This window comes from Heterocephalus glaber, unplaced genomic scaffold, assembly GCF_053883595.1.
Source record: "Heterocephalus glaber isolate CG9 unplaced genomic scaffold, H.glaber_assembly_v1.0 deba00001781, whole genome shotgun sequence".
NCBI lineage: Eukaryota > Metazoa > Chordata > Mammalia > Rodentia > Bathyergidae > Heterocephalus > Heterocephalus glaber.
Window position 1 is genome coordinate 1,750,669 of NW_028258467.1, and position 20,164 is coordinate 1,770,832.

General features: G+C 55.5%; 1 protein-coding gene across 1 annotated transcript; it reads left to right on the plus strand.

Annotated features, from left to right (window-relative positions):
- Positions 1-6,272: 6,272 nt before the first annotated feature.
- Fbxl16 (F-box and leucine rich repeat protein 16) lies at positions 6,273-18,364 on the plus strand. Its single transcript, XM_004873822.4, has 6 exons — positions 6,273-6,787; positions 13,382-14,025; positions 15,003-15,511; positions 15,852-15,936; positions 16,230-16,293; positions 16,609-18,364. Exons 2-6 carry the CDS (start codon positions 13,396-13,398, stop codon positions 16,755-16,757), a joined length of 1,437 nt encoding a protein of 478 aa, XP_004873879.1. The 5' UTR covers positions 6,273-6,787; positions 13,382-13,395; the 3' UTR covers positions 16,758-18,364.
- The last annotated feature ends 1,800 nt before the right edge of the window (positions 18,365-20,164 follow it).

Sequence of the window (20,164 nt, forward strand, 5' to 3'; positions counted from 1 at the left end):
GGAAAGAGTATTGGAGATTGGTTATACAACAATGAGAATGTATGTGACACTACCAAACAATACACAATACCCGACACCCACCACTTAAAGGAGAGCTTTAATTTTGTTCACAGTTTCAGGGGATTCAGTCCATAGTCAGCTGTATTCAAAGCAGACACATCATGGCAGGGGGCCATGGCAGAGAAAAGATGGTATTGTGTCCCAGCAGGGGAAAGCTAATACATCTGCCCTTGGTTACAATGCGGTGGGACTGTAGTTCAGTGAGAGGGCACATGCCTGGCATGTGCAAGCTCCTGAGTTCAATCATCCAATAATAATAATTTTTATGAGACAGGGTCTCACTATGCAGTTAAGATGGGCCTTGAATACTGAGTTCAAAAATAAATAAATAAATATTTAAAAGGAGCCCGGGAATAGTTGGGCACACCCACCTGTTGGGAAAACTGAGGCCGGAAGATAGCAAGCTCAAAGCTAGCTTGGGCAATTTAGTGCAACCCCGTCTCAAAATAAAAAGGGTAGGTTGTAGCTCAGTGTAGAGCACTTGTCTGGCATGCATGAGACCCTGGGCTCAGTCCTCAGTGCTGAAAAAAAGGAGAGGAAAGGGTTAGATACAGTGGGGACATAGCAGACATAGAGGCACTCGCAGAGGAAGTGGACACTCCAGTTGACCATCACAGCTATGCTGGCCTAGAAGCTACAGAACTACTTCTTGGTGGTCACTAGGGTAGCGGCCACCCTAATTTAAACCTTTGAGGCTGACAGTGGGCTCCAGGCACCCCCTGGTGGCACTGTGATGGGTCAGCCTCAGGTCTGTCTGCCTCTGGCCAACCTCACACCCCAACCTCCTACCCCAGCCCTTGCCCAGAGGAGGGGCCACTGTCCTGGGCACAACAGCAGGTTTCTCTAGGGTGCCCTGGTCTGGAGGAGTCACACACCTGGCTTGAGCTGCCTCCTCAATTCTGAGCTTGTCTTGCCCTTTGCCCCTCACTCCAGCCTCATCTTTTAAGGGCCTGCCAATGATCCTGTCACCATAAGAGACCTGGACAGACACCACTTCCCACAGCTCCTGCCCCACCTGAGGAAGTATGTGGGTATCACTAGCCATCAGACCTCTACTACCCATGATCATGGAGTCCAGGAGGCCATGTCTGGCCTGGATTGCTGTGGGTTTAAAACATGACACACCTGGATGCAGGAACTCAACTAATACTTAGAGAATAAATAAGTGAATGAATGACTTCCAAACTTCAGGTAACTCCCTCGGCTACCTACAGTTTGGGGTTCCCTTGAGTGTCCCCAGATCCAGACCCTCCAGTGCCATGAGCCCTCAAAAGTGGCCTCTCCCAGTTCTCACCTAAGTCAGAATGACAGAACCGGGAAGGACTCAATAACCTCCTGAGGGTGCATTTCAGGAAGGTGCCATGGTGCAGTTTCTGGCCCCCTCTGGGAGACTGAAGAGTCCAGAATTGTTGCCCCTTTCTCCAGACTGCTGCTCTGCCCAAATTTGGCCACATGGACATCACCATCCCAAAGCCCTTTGACCCAGTGAGGGGTGGCCAGCTTGAACCTGTCCTGAGACGTGAGTCCCAGTGTCTGTACTGGCTGCTCCATAGGGGCCTTGGAAGCATAGACTGATGGGGTGCTTGGGTATAAGCAGGCCTCTGTCCCTGTCAGGGTGTCACCCCCCTGGGGCTGCCCACTGCTGGCATTGCCCCATGACACAGGTGCTGTCAAGCTAAGGGCTCTGATGCTACTTCCACAGTGAGCTGGACCCTCCCTGAGCAGGGCTAGGAACAGGCAGCCCCACCATCTTGCAGGGACACAATGGCAGACAGGTGGCTGCCCTGCAGGGTAGAGGGCTTCAGGAAGGGAATGGTAGGGACAGACAAGAAGCACTCCTGACAAGTCAGGGAGCTAGTCTAGCTAGAATCCCCCAGAGCAACACCAACAGAAAGCAGTGTTGACTGCAAAAGGTGGATGGTAGGGAGGTGGACAAGGCCAGCCCTGCAAGGACCACTGGCTAAGGGATAGTTTGGGCTTGGTCTCAAAGCACCAGTGGACAGAGCCCCTGAGGACACAATGAGAAAGCCCAGAAAAAAGTCAGATCTCCCACTTGCCCAAGACCCCCCAACCTGGGTCTCACATTTCAGTAGCAACAGGATGAGGTAGAGATGTGGTGACCTGAGGCCAGCCCTTCGTGTGTCCCCAACTGACCCTATGACACGTAGTCCCCTCAAACTAGGAATATGCTGCATCTGCTCTGGTTGACTAGGGAGACTGATGTATTGCTTGGTGGAGCTGGTGGCTGGGAACAACGGAGACAGTTTTCACCATTGAGGGACAAGAGGTACCAAAACCACCCACTAATATGTTCTAGTGACACTCACCAGGGCCACTGGCCTAGGACATCCTGCTTGGCTTGACATACAGAGCCTCAGAATTCAAAAGCCACCAGCCTTGGGAAGGAGCTCCCAGGAATCCCACAAGATATCATTGCCACCTCTCCCAGGCAGACTGCACAACCTCTGGTCCTGCCCATCTCCATGGAATCTGACCTCTCCTACCTTTAGCCCCCCACCTCAGGGCACTAGGCAGCAAGATCCCTATTTTAAGTGTTTTTCTCCCTTGGCCAAGAAATACCCCTACACAGACACACACCTTGCTTCTCCTAAGGAGCCTAAAATGCAGCTGCGGATTGATTTGCAACCAAGCTAAAAATAGCTGCTGGCTCCAGCCAGGACCGGGAAAATATCCCATTGCTAGGAAACAGCCGTTGCTGGGAGACCGCCATTGCTAGGCGACATGTGTTGCTGTGGTGACAGCTGGGCCCTGAGTCATCCTCTTGCTCTGACAGGGGGCGGGCCAGGGTAGAGCAGTATTTGAGGACAGCAGAGAGGCCCACCACCCTCACCTGAAGCTACCTGGGCCACTCCACATCTGTGCTATGAAGTTCTCATTCCATGACATGTTTTCTGGCAGTGGAGTGATCAGGGCAGCCAAACATCCTCAGCCTGGTGCCCCATGTGCCTCTGCTAAGGGTTCTCCAGCTTCTGCCTCTGGGCAGGGGTAGTGGAGGGCAGAGGGCCCATCTGGCCCCAGGATGAATCACTTTGCTCTAGGGTGGGAGCTCTCCTCCCCAGTGTTATGCTGAGACTTTCAGGGCACCCCACTCTATAGAGCTCAGGCCTACTTCAGTGGGGAAGATACGTGGCCCCCACTTGGGGAAGATTTGGCTCAGAGTGTGGCTCCAGGGCACATGTTCTACCTCAATGATATGCCTGAGGACTTCCTGTGACAATTCTCAGGGTAGGTTCAGAGCCCTCACCCTGGACCTAGGGGGCCACTAGGGGTCACCTTCAGCCCTTGATATGCCTATTATTCCCTCTCAATGCCCTCCTTTTGGGACCATATGAGCCAGCAGCCTCTGAACTTCAACCCCTGATCCTTAACCCCAGAGCTGGGACCTCCACCAGCCTAGACATGGAGGAGTCCTCTGTGCTCAGGCATCAAAGCAAGGGATGCTCCAGGTGAGGGGGTCCCCAGGTAACATATGCTTTAGGTAAGGAGTCTCAGGGCTGGGGATGTAGCTCAGTGGCACCATGGCTGTCTGGCAAACACAAGGTCCTGAATTCGAACCCCAGCACCAAAAGAAAAAAAAAAGTAGGTAAGGGAGTCTCCAAGTGAGATGGGGATGGGTGCTCCTGATGAAAGGGTACTCCAGGTGAGATGTGTTCCAGGTGAGGGAGTCTCTAGGTGAAGGGTTGTGCCAGGTGACGGGTGCTCCAAGTGAGAAGGTTCTTCAGAGAAGGGTTGCTCCAGATGAAATGTGGTCCAGGAGGGCAGGTGCTTCCACCGAGGGTTCCTCCAGGTGAGATGAGATCCAGTGCAGGGGTGCTTTAGGTGCTGTTGGGATTCCCCCAGGACTGATGGAGGAAGGAATCATCCTCACTGAGCCGGGCTAAGCAGTACCCTACATTCCCCTGAGGATACTAAAGGCCACCTAGTGGCTCTCCAAAGGCATCTGTCAAAATGGGCCATCCTCCACAGAGATGGGCCACAGTCCCAGTAAGGCAACTTCTCATGCTTAACCATCTGCCCATCCCTCACTCACTACACAAGTGTCCAGCACCTGTGCTGTGCTGGGTGCCCAGGGGGGCACAGGAATGAGAAAAGAAACCCTACCTGGGCCTTCTGGGTCCTCTCAGCCACCAGTCCACTGGGACACAGGCTGAAAAGGGGAGGGCCTGGCGTTGGAGGGCATGAGAAGGAAAACTCCTAAAGAAAAAGACATTTGCCAAGTTCTGAGGGGCAAATAGAACCATCCAAGTTCAGGTGGCAGAGCCGGGAATGGTGGTACATGCCTGTAATCTAAGCATTTGGGAGGCTGAGGCAGGAGGTTTGCCAGGAGTTCAAGGCCAGCCTGAACTACATAGCAAGACCTTGTCTCAATTCACAAAACAAAAACAAAACCAAAAAAAAAGTGCAGGTGGTAAGAGGGCGCTACAGGTGAGGGCACTACAGGTGAGGGACATGGAAACCTCCTGGCCCCAGAGGTTGGCCAGTGTAGCAGAAGTTCCAAGAGCCAGGTAGAAGGGAGGCTGTGGCCAGGAGTGACAGGTACAAAAGGCTTTGCAAGATGCAGCAAAGAATGAACAGAGACCTGGAAGGGACAGGACCATGTCTGTGTCGTAAAGTGACCTCCTACATCCTGAGAAGAGGTAGGGGAGGGGTGGAGAGACCAGTGAGGAGTAGCTGCTGACAACCATGGAGAGGTGACAGAGATGAAGGGAAGTGGGTGGGTTCAGAGGTGCTGAGGAGGCAGATTGGGCCTCTCAAACAATATTCGCCAATATCCCTCTGAATAAGTGCCATCATTGCTCAGTCTTTTTGATGCTCTTTCCAGGCTGTGTGATCCAGATGCCTTTATGTGTCCTGACCTCCCCATGCCCAACTTGGGTGTGTCTATTTGCCCAGGCAGGGTACTAGCCCCAGCAGAGCACAACTTGCTCAGAGCCTGATGGGAAACCCTCTCTGCCACTTACCATCCACATGTGCTCACAGGAGGTGGTGGCAGCTGTTGCCCAAAGGTAAGGGGACAGGTTGAATGTCGGCTCTCTCTCACCCTGGTGTCTTCAGGGCTCTCATTCTCTCTGTCCCACACCAACTTACCTTCCTTATCCATATCCAGGCACGGTGATGAGTGTCGGAGCCCAGCCACACACAAATGATTGCCCTTGTCCAGAGCCCTATACCAAGGATAGCACACCCCCAGCCCCACCAGGGTCCAGTCAGCCTGGCTTCTCTTGCCCAATGCCCCCAGGTCTCACTCCAGCCCACTAGGCCCTGCTTACCAGCACCAGCTGGTTTCATTTCTATTAAGACACTCTCAGCCCTGTGGCTTTTCCCTGATTCCAAGACCTGGCTCTGGTCTCCCCACACTGTGTTCCTCCCCTGTCTTTGCTTCCCACCAGGACAGGGCACCATTAGCCCCTGTCCTCTGGCTCTGAGCCTGCTGGGAGGTGTGGCGTGGACAGTAGCCCTGACAAGAATCCTCCAGTGTAACCTCATCCCCATCCCTGCTTGAGTTGAAGCAGCTGCCATCCTCTGGCCTCCAGTCCATCACAAAAGAACTTGTCAGGCTCTTTAAGGCCTCAGGACCTTTGCACACCCCTTCCTGAACCACTTCGCCCTCTCTCCCTTGGGGTTTCAGATGGCATATGATGTCCTCAGGAGCTACCACCACCTTCCTGAGGCCACTGTCACAACAACTTCTTGCCTTCTTGTACTTTTATTGTCACTCTCTGAAATGATCTGTTTAGTCATTTGTTTGCATGATTCTGCAGGTATGAGACTTTCTCCACCGAGGGGCCTCCAGGGCCTGGCCCACAGCAAGTGCACAAGGCATGCCGTGCCAGAGGGCCTGGCCTCCAGCTTGGGGAAGGTCCCGGAGGGTGGTGTTCGGACTCTTGCCTCTTCAAGCTGAGACTCCCTTTCCTCAGTCCCTGCAGGTGACAGTGCCGAGCCAGGATGTGTGGAGCCGGCCTCCATCCCCGTTGGACCCCCAAACCTCCCGGGCTAACGGCTGGGTCCAGAGGCCCTGAGTTCTCCTCTGCACACAGGGTTCCAGGTCGCCCCGCTGGGCGCAGACCAGCTGCTTCTCTCTGGCCGCTAGCCCTGGCCTGCACTCCCCTGTCCTCTCCGACGCTCCGCCGGGCGCGTTTGTTATTGTGCGGGCGCCCGCGGCGAAGGGGGTGCCAGGGCGCGCAAAGCCTGGCGCGTGCCCGACGGCGCCGCGCGGATGGGGTGGTGGGGCGGGGCTCCGCATCCTCGGCGCCCCCGCCTGGCCCACAAGCCCCGATTGGTCTTCGAGCCGGGAGCGAGCGAAGGCACGGCTCTCGGGGGGCCGGGCGGGGGGCACGCGCGGTGCCTCCGGCGGCGGCAGGAGAGCGCAGGGAGGAGCGCGGAGGAGGAGCGCAGGGAGGAGGGCGAGGGGAGGGAGGAAGCGCCCGCCCGGCTCCCTGCAAAGCGGCCTTATTTATCTGGGCACAGCCTCAGCCTCCCCAGTGGGAGGCTCGGGGCGGCCGATCCTCTCCCATAGGGGGCCCCGCTCAGGGCGCGGCCGAGGGGGCCCGGCCAGGCCAGGACGTGGGGTGCGGGGCGCGGCCGGGCCCTGCGGGCCAGTCCAGCCCCTCGGTCGCCTCCACGCTCACCGGCGCCCATGCTGGGCTCCCCATGACCCCAGGTAGCCCGGCAGACGGCATGGCATGAACCAGGAGCCTAGGCCGAGGTAAGGTGTGCGCGCATGGCCTGGCTGAGGGGTGGTGGAGAGGGGAGGGGGCCAGGCTATGCTACTGCCGCGGCCACAGTGAGGGGGCAGGGAGGGGGCTTGGGACAGCGCCGCCATCGCCAGGGAAAGGCTTATGTAACAGCAGCCCCTTCCCCTCTTCGCCCTGTGGCCGCGGGGCCTGCAGCCCTGCCAGGCCTTCCAAAGCCCATCACCCCAGTGGGTTGCCCCAGCGAGGCCCACTCGTCACATGCAGCACAGTCAGGGCTGTGGGTCATTACTACCGGAGCCAGAGCCTCCAAGAGGATGCAGAATTGCAGGCCCCCAGGCCCCACCCCGCCTGGCTAGTCTCTAAGCTCTGGACCCCGAACCTGGAACTGCTCGCTGGGTCTACGTGACAGGTGTTTAGATGCAGCTAAAGTCCAAGAGGAACCATGTGGGTATGTGGCCGGGGGCTGGCCCTCCTCTGAACACCTTCTGGACATGGGCCTGTATAAAGCTGCCACCCACAGAGGGAGGCAGAAGGAATGGGCTGTGGCTGGTCTTTGGTTCTGGAGGAGGGCCTGGGCCCTGGCCAAGGCTGGAGGGCCTCAGAATGGGGAGTGGGCACTCTGAGCCCTGCAGGGCAGAAACCTTGGGTCTTCCTGGGAGTTTGGGGGAGTGAAGAAGGTCCCTCACCCATCGTCCCAAGAGAGAAGGTTGTGATGGTTGGAGCCTTGGCTCCCTGACCTGCAGCCCCTCCCGGCCTGAGCAGGCAGTCTGATCTCAGCAGGGGAAGCAGATGGCAGATGCTACTTCACCTGCCTCCCTCCCTCAGTTACCTCTTCCATAGCTACTTACTTACCCACTGACCAGGGTCAGCTCGGGCCTCCCTGGTGCCCCACAGGACACAGACCGTCTCTCCCAGCTCACCTCTTTGATGAGGTGTTGGACAGCAGCCTCAGAGCAGAAGGTTTGGCCTGGCTGACCTGGGATCTGAAGGGTCTGAGGTTTCCCTGAGCCAGGGCAGAGGCCTCATGGAGCCAGAGGTGGCCACACAGCTGGATGAGGAGCCATCTGGAGGGAAGGGAAATTCAAGGCTCATATAAATATGGGTGGTGCATAGGGACTCCAAGATTCAGCTGCCCCAGTTCTTGCCACCCCCAGTACCTGGTTCCCAATCACTCTCACCTTGGAGCCAGCCTGCAAGCTCAGCATCTCCATCACTGGGTATGTACACAGGATAGGATCACCCCCTCCAGCACACATCCACTTTGGGGGCACCTGTAGTATTTTTTCTGAGGCCCACTGATGAGAGAATAAGGGCCCCTAGGTGGGAGGGACCTGAGTTCAGGAAGCCCTGCACTGCTGAGAAGCAGGTACATCCCCCTGAGATGAAGGAAGGGACTCCTGGGCTGGTCCTGCTCAGCTGTCTGCAGACCCTGTCTTCTCACCTGTTGGCATACCTTGCTGTGCCTCCAAGGCAGTTCCAGGGGCATGGGGAGAATGACCAGTGGTCCAGTAAGTGCCAATGGCCAGTCTGGCTGCAGAGGGTGAAGGAGGGCCACATTCTTTTGCTTAATAGCTGCTCAAAGCAGTAGGCACTAGGAGCCCTCATCTAAGCTTGGGGGGATATATTTTTCAGGGATGGGGTGCCAAGATAAGCCAGCTCCCACTTCCAAGTCCCACTTAACTGAGCAGCTCTGTGCTGGGCCACAGTGTTCCAATCTCCTGGGGCATCAATTTGGGTCTCTCTGAAGGCCTATGTGCCCCTGGGCCAAGGGCTTCCCCATCCCAAAGCCCCTGTGCACGAGCCATGCATCTCCAGCTGGGGGCGGGAGGGACATGTTTGACATGTGCAAAGTGGCAGGGATGTGAAGGTGCCTGAGTCACAGGGCTGTCACAGAACGTGTCAGCCTGCACTTCGCCCCCAACTCCATCTACCCCAGTTGTCACCTCAGTCCCTGGGGCTGCCACTGCATACTGAGCCTGATGTGAAGATTTCTGGTTACCCAGGCCTTGCTCAGTTCCAAGGTCCTCAGCAGGCAGGAGAAGATGGTTAATGAAGGTTCTATGAAAGCCAAGCCACCCAGCAGCCAAACCAAGCTTGACGATCACAAAGATTAGGGTGTTAGGACAGGCTTGGTGGCACACACCTTTAATCCCAGTACTTGGGAGGCTGAGGCAGGAGGATTGGTGAGAGTTCAAGGTCAGCCTGAGCTACATAGCGAGACCTTGTCAAAAAAGAAAAAAATGATTCAGGCATCAGAGATGGGGGAATAGTCCCTGAGTGGGGACAATGAAAGTAAGGGTGTTAGCAGGCAAGCAGCATGCACCCTCTGGAAGGAGGGCAGGGGTATGGCAGGGACCCTGCTAGGTGAGGCCACTGATCACAAAGACTATTATCCCAGATCCCAGAAGCAGAAGAGGACAGAGAAAAGGGCTACTGATGTACACATGGCCAGGGGCACAGGGAATCAAACAGCCTGGAGGTTCTGGGGCAATCAGTTTTGTGCAACTTCTGGAAACTCACTTCCTGAGTCTTGCTTTCTCCACCCTGGTTGGGCAGTGTGTGAAGGGCTCAGGCTAGTAATGGGAGGTGTGATCCTGGAAAGAACAGGGCAGGGCCTCTCCTGTGCCTCCCTCCCAGAAGTTCCTGCTCCCTTCCCTGGAGTCAGGCCAGACTATGAGGAATGGAGAGCCACCCTTCTTAGTCCTGCAGCTCCAGAAGTGGGACTCATCTGAAAAATAGACACAGGTGTCTTCTTCCCCTGGGGTCTGCATATTCCAAGGCCTAATTTAAGTGCCTGTGGTCTTGGGAGTCTTCCCAGTGACTCTGGTACCAACCCCTCCCAAACCCCAGTGGCTTCCCTCCCTTGTGAACATTGACCACTATCACAACTGGGAATAAGTTCTTTAGCTACACCTCCCTGACTGCCAACCTCTTAACTCAGACCACTCCACCCTCAAGCCTCTCAGACCTCTGGCAGCTGCATCCCTTTCTGCAGTGGGCTCACTATTTCTCATTTCTTCATTTGTCCATTTATTCATTCATTCAGCAACACTCAGAGGCCACACATCCATGGTGCTGCCTGTCCTCAATGAGTTCCCAGGCCAGGGGTAAATGTAGACAGTGATGACAAACTAGGTGAGGAGTGAAACCCTGGAGATGCTTTCCCATATACATGATAGGGCCCTAGTGGGGAGGCAGGATGGTGCTCATCCAGCACTGAAGAATAGAGAGAAGTGGGTACTAGCTTAAGAAGAGGAAGCCCTGGAGGAAACAGGGACCAGACTGTGCCCAGGTAGAAAGGGATCTGAGACCAACTTAGTTTCAGGCTCCAGTGACATGGGACACAGAAGGGGCAGCTCCTGTAGGCTCAGCATGGCTATCTGTGGACGTTGGCCTAGAAGTAGCGGAGGGCTTGGTTCTCCTAGAAGTACCCAGGGCCCACTGTGTCTTCAGGCCTCACAGTGAATCTTCTGGGTAGAGTGCAGAGGTCGAAGTCAGCTCTCTCTGGGGGCATCCTGACCTGGCTCTGGCTGGAGCTGATGGGGACAAGATGAGTAGTGACCACTGTCTCCCCCTTCCCTGGGGTTGGCCCAGGGACCTTGAGAACTTTCACAGACTATCCTAGCAGAGGACCTCCCCAGAATTCTACTCCAAACTGTCCACAACACAGCAGGACTGGGGCTAAGGATTATGTAGACTAGGCTAGCTTTTCGTGTGTGTGTGTGTGTGTGTGTGTGTGTGTGTGTGTGGTACTGGAGATTGAACCCAGGGCTTTCACACTGAGCTATATTCATTCCCAGGCATTTTTATTTTTTGTTTTGAGACAAGGTTTTTCTAAGTCACTAAGTTGCTCGGGCTGTCCTCAAACTTGTGATCTTCCTGCCTCAGCTTCCCTGAGTGCTGGGTTTAGAGGTGTGTGCCACCATGCCTGGCTAAACTTGGCCGTATTTTTCAAAATCTTCTCTTCCCCAAAGTGGTTCCCCTAAGGGGAGAGGCAGCCCCAAGTAGCCTGGCAGCTGCCCCTGCTCCTGACAGGAAACTCTGATGAGGTCCTTGGAGCCACGCTGGGTGAAGACAGCAGCAGCACTACCATAAGGGACTCTGTAAGCCATGATAAATAGGCCCTTGGCCACTATCTGGCCAGGTCCAGAGCAAGGTGGAGGGGTCCTTGTTTGAGCCACTTCCTAATTGGGAGGGAGGTTCTAGTCTCCCACTGTGAGGTCAGCTTTCTTCCAAGCCTCAACCCTTGGGCTGAGATGTGGCCATTTCCGTGGGGTCAGGCCCAGAGCCTCACATGGAGTTGTGGGATGAGGGACATCTGTGCCTTATTTTCACCAGCCCGACTCTGAGACCTAGAGGGAGGGTAGGGATGGAGAGGTGGGCTCATGCAAATGTGAGTTCCAGTGGGCAATGGGAAGGAGGCCCGTAGGTACCCAGGGCATCCACGTGCATCCCCCATCTCTGCACTCCACGTGCACACCCGCGGCTGGGAGCATTTTCAGCCTAAATCGGCACAGCTCTTGGATTATTTCTCCCCTGGCACCGCCTCCGCCGCCTCCTCCGGATCTTGGCCGATCAGGCGGCTTCTCCCCGCCCCCCCCCGCCCCCCGCCTCTGGGGCTCCTCCCTCCTGAGCTGGGCTTGCCAGGCTTTGGGTTTGCCAGAGTCCACCCCCGACCCCCGCCGCTGTCCACGGTGCAGCCGGCCCATGCCTGGCTCCGAGGCAGGCCGCTGTCCGTGGTGCTAGGAGCCGAGTGCGCTGGGCCTGGTTTTGGAGAAGCGGTGGCGGCCGGGTGGGCGGGGCATCCTGGGCAGGAAATCGGAGCAACCTGGGCCTGGGGAGCAGAGAGGCCCCCGCTTGGGGGCATTGAGGATATTAAACCTGCGGCTGCCTCTCTAAACTCGGTATAGTTTCCAGAGTGCCTTGCTGGGACAGGAGTGCTGGTCATGGACCTCAACCTACCCCATCGGGGTCACTGCTGTGCTATGATCACCTGTTATCTGCACTGGCATTCCTGGAACTGGGGTAGCCCCGCGTCAGGCATCCCCTGCCACTGTGGCCAAACTAACTCCCTGGAGCTTCAGATTCTTTGTCTGAAAACTTGGGTAACAATAGTGGCCACCCCCTCACACTGGGCTGCCATGAGGCTGAAATACGTGATTATCCCAGTGGGCACTCTACAAGTGTTGTGATGGATGTCGCTGTACCAGCCAGTGTGTGGCTACTACTTCCTGGTCATGAATACCTGTAAAGGGGCAGCCAACGTGTTGAAACCTCCTCAGGGGAGAGCTAGCCCTGCCACCTAGGGCCCAAATGATGTCTTTAGGAAAGAGGGAGGGAGGTGGAATAGGGAGGCCTGGGGTGGGCTGCCAGTGCCAGGGGGCCTGTGGCTGCCAGAGCAGCAAGGCCTCTGGACCCAAAGATGGGTTAGCACCATGTGTACCAGTAGGATCCCTGGTCCCAGCCTAGGTCACTGTGGGAAGCACCCTCCTCAGAGGGCTTGGAAGCCAGTGGGGGTGTGGTACTGAAAAGACCAGGGCAGGAAATCCCTCATCCCTCCCTCCTAGTGGCTCCAGTCCTCTTCCCAAGGGTCAGGCCAGATTTGGGGGGAAGGGCAGCCAGCATTCTCAGCCTTGCCACTCCAGCTGGAAAGGAAATATTAGTCCCTCTCTTCCCGAGGGTCTGCTTGTTCTAATGCCCACCCCAAGCCTTGGAAGGTCTTGGGAGCCTCCACTCCCCCCACCACACACACATCCTTGGTGGCACTGTAAAACATCCCTGTGAGGCCAGGGACCACCTTGGTCAGGCAGGAGGGGAGGGGGATCTGGGAGCAGCTTTTTCACCCTCTCTGAGATTGCATGGCAAAAAGACAGAGGCCATCACCAGCATTGCACCAGAATCGGGGGGGGGGGGGAGCAGCATATGTGCAGGGCTTACCATGCTGGCCCCCAAGTCAACCCTCGGGAGACACCTGCCCTTTGGTATATCCTGAGTCACAGACCCGCCTGTGGCATCAACATTCATGAGAGCTGGTACATGAGACAGGGTGCCAGAGCCACTCCAGAGAGTCCCACTAGCATCTGTAGGGGCAGGCCAGAGACCGTCCCAAACACTTTCCAGACCCTGCCCTGCAGAGGTGGGGCTAGTGGGCCTTAATAATGGGGATCAGAGGAACAGAGAAGGATGCAAGTAGGGGCTCTACCTCCATTCTCCCATGGATGAAATGGGAATCTCAGCACCAGAGCACCAGAAAGCATCCATGAACAGTTCAGCCATTATACACAGTAGGTGCTCATTCCCGTGAGGCCCATGACCATGGGCAGCCTACCTCTTGTTGCAAGTGATACCTTTTTTTTTTGTATCAGGAATCGAACTTGGATCCTTGTGCTTTTGGGGCAGGCAGCGGAACCACTGAGCTAAATCCCTGGCCCTTACCTCTTGTTGCTACACACAGTCAGGGTGGGAGAGGCATGCACTCAGATTTTATTGAGTGGCTCTGGGAGTACCATGAGAGGGGGTACTCGGGCTTGAAATAAGGCTGACTCTCCTCTGAGGAGGCCCTCAGAGACCAGGAAACCCACTCTCCCCTCCCCACTCATCTGCAGAGTGTTCGAGGAAGATGTCGAGCCCCGGTGTCAGCGGTGACCCCAAGCCTCCGTGCCTGCCTCGAAATGGTCTAGTGAAGCTACCAGGCCAGCCCAACGGCCTGGGTGCAGCCAGCATCACCAAGGGCACGCCAGCTGCCAAGAACCGCCCCTGCCAGCCACCGCCCCCACCTACCCTCCCACCCCCCAACCTGGCTACCCCACTGTCCCGGGCTGTCCTGGCTGGGGGCCCATGTTCCCCTGCAGGTGGACCAGCCTCCCCAGTGCCTGGACCCCCAGCAGAGCGGCCACCACTAGCCACAGATGAAAAGATCCTCAATGGCCTCTTCTGGTACTTCTCAGCATGTGAGAAGTGTGTGTTAGCTCAGGTGTGCAAGGCCTGGCGGCGTGTGCTCTACCAGCCTAAGTTCTGGGCGGGCCTCATGCCCGTGCTGCATGCCAAGGAGCTCTACAATGTGCTGCCTGGTGGCGAGAAGGAGTTTGTGAACCTGCAGGGCTTTGCTGCACGTGGTTTTGAGGGGTTCTGCCTGGTTGGTGTTTCTGACCTGGACATCTGTGAGTTCATTGACAACTATGCGCTTTCCAAGAAGGGGGTCAAGGCCATGAGCCTCAAGCGTTCCACCATCACCGATGCTGGCCTAGAGGTATGGCCTAAACTGGTCAGGAGGGGACAAGGCCGGGGAAGGTTAGGGACAGGCTGCAGTGACTCATGGATGTGAGATGGTGCTGGGCCCAGAGGAGGCTCAGCACACAACAAGAAAATACCAGAGACTGGTGCACTGGTGCTCTAAGGGGGAATGGCTTTGGGTGAGGGAGGGAGCAGGACTAGCTATATAACTTGGGAAACCTATTAAGAAGTGAAATGTAGGTCCCTTGTTCAAAGATGAGCAATAATTTCAAGGCAGTAGTGACAGAACAGGAGCCAATTAAGTTTGGGCTCTTCCTGCCCATAAAGCTGGTCTTGGGTGGAGAGGATACTGGCGGGAGATGAGGGGCAACTGGGGAAGGGTTTCTTAGTAGCAAAGCTCAGAGGAGCAGCTGGACAGACTGCCCTGTACCCAGGACCTGGACTGTAATGTTCAAACAGCTTGGAGCACCTGCTCTAACGAGGCTCTTTTTTTTTTTTGGTACCAGGGATCGAACTTGGGTCCTTGCACTTGCGCAGCAGGCGGTGAAACCACTGAGCTAAATCCCTGGCCCACTAACCAGGCTCTTGCTCCCGTGGCCTGCCCCTCTTTTGGAATGTTGTTGAAGTGTAACAAACACTCGAAGTGAACTCCTCAGAGTTCAGGGGGTTTGTTTGTGAGACAGGATCTCGCTATGTAGTTCAGGCTGACCTTGAACTCACTGTGTAGCACAGGCTGGCCTTGAATTTGAAGCAGTCCTCCTGCCTCAGCCTCCAGAGTGCTGGAATTACAGGCATGGGCCACAACACTTGGCTCAAAGTTCAGTTAGATCCATGCTTGAACAAGTCTACATTCTAGAGACCACTGCTTCCCACCTCCCAGGGCTCCTTTATGCCTTACCTAGGCAATCCTCACCAGGCTCCATGGGAAGGGTTCCAGGGATGGGACGAGGGAGCTGAGCAAGGCTCACCTCTGATAGGCACCTGTCCCCACAGGTGATGCTGGAGCAGATGCAGGGGGTGGTGCGCCTGGAGCTATCAGGCTGCAATGACTTCACTGAGGCCGGGCTGTGGTCCAGTCTCAGTGCACGAATCACCTCACTGAGTGTGAGCGACTGCATCAATGTGGCAGATGATGCCATCGCAGCCATCTCACAGCTGCTGCCCAACCTGGCCGAGCTGAGTCTGCAGGCCTACCACGTGACGGACACAGCACTGGCCTACTTCACAGCCCGCCAGGGCCACAGCACACACACACTGCGCCTGCTCTCCTGTTGGGAGATCACCAACCACGGTGTGGTGAACGTGGTGCATAGCCTGCCCAACCTCACCTCGCTCAGCCTCTCAGGCTGTTCCAAGGTCACCGACGATGGCGTTGAGCTGGTGGCTGAAAACCTTCGCAAGCTGCGAAGCCTTGACCTCTCCTGGTGCCCTCGCATCACCGACATGGCCCTGGAATACGTGGCTTGTGACCTGCACCGCCTGGAAGAGCTAGTGCTGGACAGGTGCGCATGACCTCACACTCAGGCCTTGGCGGGTGGGTCACCAAGAACCTGGGCCCCTACAGTGGGTGGGGCTGAACCCTCAGGAGTCCTGCGTGGCCTAAGGCGAGAGGGGGCAGGGGGCGGGACTACGGGGTGGTGGGAGGCTCCAAGAACGGCGGAAATGCAACAACAGTTAATTGTTCAGTATCCTTGGAGTGTGCAGTGCCTGGGCAGACTGGTGTGGGGGTGGGACTCCGGAGAGGGCAGGGCTTCGCGTGGGAGAAGCGAAGGAGGGAGACGCCCACCTGAGGAGTTGGCGAGGCTGTGTAAGGTGGGCAGTCCCCTTCTTGTAAAACCACAGGTGTGTGCGCATCACGGACACTGGCCTCAGCTACCTGTCCACCATGTCGTCCCTCCGCAGCCTCTACCTGCGATGGTGCTGCCAGGTACCCACCTCCAAGGCTCTGGGATCGGGGAATAGGGTGGGGGGCGAAGGGAAAGTACGTCTGCATAGTCCGGTGACCTGCTCCCGCCCCTACTCGATTCGTGAAGGGGTTTGGAACCCACTCTGCACCCAGCCTAAGTGAAGCTTGCAGGGTCCCCAGGGTCTTCATCGGCTCTTTCCAGCGGCTTTCTGGCTTCCCCGTGGGCCTTGTAAACCTCCGTTTTGCCCTCCAACGGGCCCAGGTCTCAGGCAACGAAAATAGTTAGCTTGCCCCCCTCCCCACCTCCCACCCAGGTGCAGGACTTCGGATTGAAGCACCTCCTGGCCATGAGGAGTCTGCGTCTCTTGTCTCTGGCAGGTGAGAGCCCCTGCATCCCTCCTGTGCGCTGACCTCCACGCTCACTTAGTGCGACGCTCCCATCCCCGTCAAGCCCCTTATGGGGATTCAACCAGGCGCTGGCTCCCTAGTTCCAGGTCCAAATTACCGGAGGAGTAGCAAACAGTGACCCAGCGCGGGGTCCACCTCTGACTCCCCGCCCCAACAGGGCCCGCCCAGTGCAAACTCCACCCATGGTTGCCCGGGGTTCCCTGCCCAGCACCGCCCACTCCCGCCTTCTAGTGGAGGCCCCGCCCACGGTTGCCTTGAGCTTCTGCTCTGCCCCGCCTGCCACAGGCTGCCCGCTGCTGACCACCACGGGGCTGTCCGGCCTGGTGCAGCTGCAGGAGCTGGAGGAGCTAGAGCTGACCAACTGCCCAGGGGCCACACCTGAGCTCTTCAAGTACTTCTCACAGCACTTGCCCCGCTGCCTTGTCATCGAGTAGCGCGAGGCACCCCGCCTCGGCCGCGGGAACCGGCCACGCTCTGGGCGGGCGCGGGTGCCATTGAGCCCCGTTTTTGACCCCACCCGGAACCCAGCGAACCGAGGGAAACTCCACCCTGCCCTCACCCCTCGGCTCCTTGCCCGCCCGGCCCGCCCTGGGCAGGGGGTAGCAGGGCCAGCCCCACGCACGCACGCACACTCGGGGACTTTGTGCATGCCCCTCGTGCCCGCACTGCACGCCCGCCCTCACCACACCGCCAGCACCGCCGCCATCACTCGCCCGCCCGCTGGGGGGCTTGGTCCTAGGTGCGCTCTCTGCCCAGCCGTCCTCCCCACCACACCCGTTCTCTGCCTCCCTGTTGTCCCCTACCCCGGGCAGGGCCCTGGGGAAAAGGGGAACTAAGTCCCCAAGACTCAGGGGCCCAGAGGAGCCCCAAGGGCCTCCTGCATCTTCCATTGTACCGTGCCTGGAGCCCTTGGAGAGGTTCGAGGGGACACAGGCCACTGCCAAAGCCATGGCCCTCTGAGGAGCCCAACTCCCCCTCCCCATCTCCTCCCCTTGCCCTATTGACCCAAAAGGCTGCCCCTTTTCCTGGCAGCCGGCCACCTTGTAGGCTGGCCCCTGTCTGCCCTCTCAACCCCACATGGGCCAACAGATTCCTGGGCCCTGGCCAGGGTGAGACGGGGATGAGTGACCTTGGATTAATCAACATTAGCCAGCCTGTCCAGTCCACCTCAGCTTAGGGGTGGTACAGGTATCTTGAGAGAACCTCAAGCTGGAGCCACCACTGGCACCATGAGGAACAGCTCAGCCAATCCCACACCCAGCCCAGCACCCCAAGGCTCGCCCTGGGCAGATCTTCTCAGATGGCATCTGCAGAAATGGATGCAGCTAAGGTTCAGGATCAGCACACCCTCCACATTCAGAGGCGGGAGGGCTCCTTTCTAGACCTACCCCATTTACCCCTCCCCAGCTTCCCCAACCTCTGCCTGCCCAAATGGGCTCTGTCTTCTGTCCAATCCCCAGACATTTGGAATTCCTGGGGGATGCTGGCACATCTTGGCAATGCTGAGGAGGGGGCTGGAACTCCTTTCCATCCCAGCCTTGAACCCCAGGAGATACAGTGCCCACACCCAATCTTGGGACACCCTTTATCTGGTTGGAAGGGAGTAACCAGTTTCCAGAGAGAGAGAGAGAGAGAAGGAGAGAGAGATGCTGTTGAAACAGAGAAACAGTTCAACAGCCCAAAGAGTTCCCTGCCCCTGGAGTGCTGGCTGAGGAGGCTCCAGGCTGGAGTGGTCAGTGGTCAGGAGCCAGTTTCTTCAGCCTACTCCCACAGCCCCCTAATAGGGAGGGGGCAACTGTCCATTTGCCCAAAGTATTAATGCAACTGAAGCTGTGACATTTTCAACGACTGTAGGAGGAAAATTTAAGGAGAAAGGAAAACAAAACCAACCAACCCCTAAAATCACTTTCTTATTGTACATAACGACCTCATTCTCCTGTATATGCGGAAGATATAACCTTATATTTGGTAAGTGTTTCTTGTGCTATTTTATCACGTGACCTGTTTATAAAAATATATATTAAAAAAAGTTGTAAAAACATGAGTCCGGATTGTTTTGGGGTCACCGGACCGTAATGCAGAGGTAACTGCCTTGGGGGTCCCAGGGGTTCTCCTGCACTCTCAATGCATCAGATTTATGCATTCTTTCAACAAACTGCCAGACTGGAAACTGAGCAGTGACCAACACAGGAGTTCCCTAGCTCCTATTATATAACAGGGAGAGAAGGCATGGAGAGATGACACTAAAGTCATTACACATACTATTCCCTCAAAACATCTAGGTTCAGGCTGGGGATTTAGCTCAGTGGTTTTGCCACCTGCTGCACAAGCACAAGGACCCAAGTTCAATCCCCGGTACCAAAAAAAAAAAAAAAATCTAGGATCTAACCCCACACTTCTAGAAAGCCAGAAATGAGTTCTGTCCTATGTACAGGGACTAAGCAAAAGATCAGGATGTCCTAAAAGATCACATAGTGCTCCAGGAGAGTAGGACTACGCCCAGAAGAGAAAGGGAGACTGTGGTTGAATGGGGCCACTGAGTGAATGGGCTATGTCAGGCCTTGATAGTTGGAACTAAGGCATATTTAATCCTTCCATTGGTGTTCACATCCATGTGATAATCACCAGTAAACAAAGAATCAGGCTGTGACAAGTGTTGTGGAGGGGACAGTGATTGGTGAGGCTACTTTAGTAGGGTGCCAGGGAAGACCTCCATGCTCAGAGAAAGTGCCATTTAAGTAGAGCTCTGGAGGGTCAGGAGACAGAGGTAGAATGATCTTGGCCAGCTTTGAGCAGGGACCTGTAGCTGCAGACACAGGATGGGCAGAGGCTGGGGCTTATTAACCTGCAGTAGGGCATTGTGGGAGGCCTTTGGCAGAAGACATCAGCTGCTGTGTGGTGAGCAGATCGGGTACGATGGAGCCTGGGAGACAGCTCCTGAGTTCCACAGGAGGAAGGAAGTGGAAAGTGGAGGGGTTTGGGACTTGTGTGGGGGTAACCCGACTTGTAGAAGAACATGAAAAGAATAAACACTGGTACTAAAACATTGAGATTAAATTAAGAAGCACATGAAATCAAATCAGAACTCAGTTTTAGTTCACATGGTTAAGGACCACTCTGAGTTTTTTGTTGCTTGTGTTTGTATAAATAAAATATTTGTGTAAATGGTTTATGTTTTGTTTTTAAACATTCATCAAAACAAAAACCATGGGTGACAAACCCATGCTTCTGAGATGCCATCATTTTAAGCAACCTAAGAAATAAATTACTTCCAGCTAAATTGAGCGTTTTCCTGAAGCCATAATATTTCAAATTAAAGAAATTATTCTGTGGTTAACTGGACAGTTTAAAGTGGATAATTTCAAAGCAGTCATATCAGAATCTACATCTATGCCTTTTATCACATAAATGCAGCAGTTTACTTATAAAATTCCCGAAAAGAAAAATTTTATCACTATCAACTTCTCCACCCAAATAAGGAAACTAGACAAAACCTAGTTTGTTTGAATTAGCTAAGCAAGACTTGTTAGGGGAACTTTTTTTTTTTTTTTTTTTTTGGTACCAGGGATCAAACTCAGGACCTTGCACTTTCGAGGCAGGCGCCAGAACCTCTGAGCTAAATCCCCAGCCCAAGGGGAACATTTAAATACAGTATTCCTCATGACCCATTCCTTTACAATAAGTTGAGAACTGTGTACTCAAAGGTCATGACTCATGGAATGTCTAAGACTTGGCTCATGGAAACCTACTAAGATGGTTGTCTTCACAATTTAGGACCTGTTGAAATAAAAGAGTAATTTAAATTATTCACCTGCATGTTTTTCTTTCTTTTGAGATGGGG

Excerpts from the sequence above, each read along its gene's own strand:
- Fbxl16 (XM_004873822.4), top strand. The coding sequence starts at position 13,396 with ATGTCGAGCCCCGGTGTCAGCGGTGACCCCAAGCCTCCGTGCCTGCCT. Across the intron at positions 15,512-15,851 it reads GAAGAGCTAGTGCTGGACAG|GTGTGTGCGCATCACGGACA; the intron begins GTGCGCATGACC and ends GTAAAACCACAG. Across the intron at positions 16,294-16,608 it reads GCGTCTCTTGTCTCTGGCAG|GCTGCCCGCTGCTGACCACC; the intron begins GTGAGAGCCCCT and ends CGCCTGCCACAG.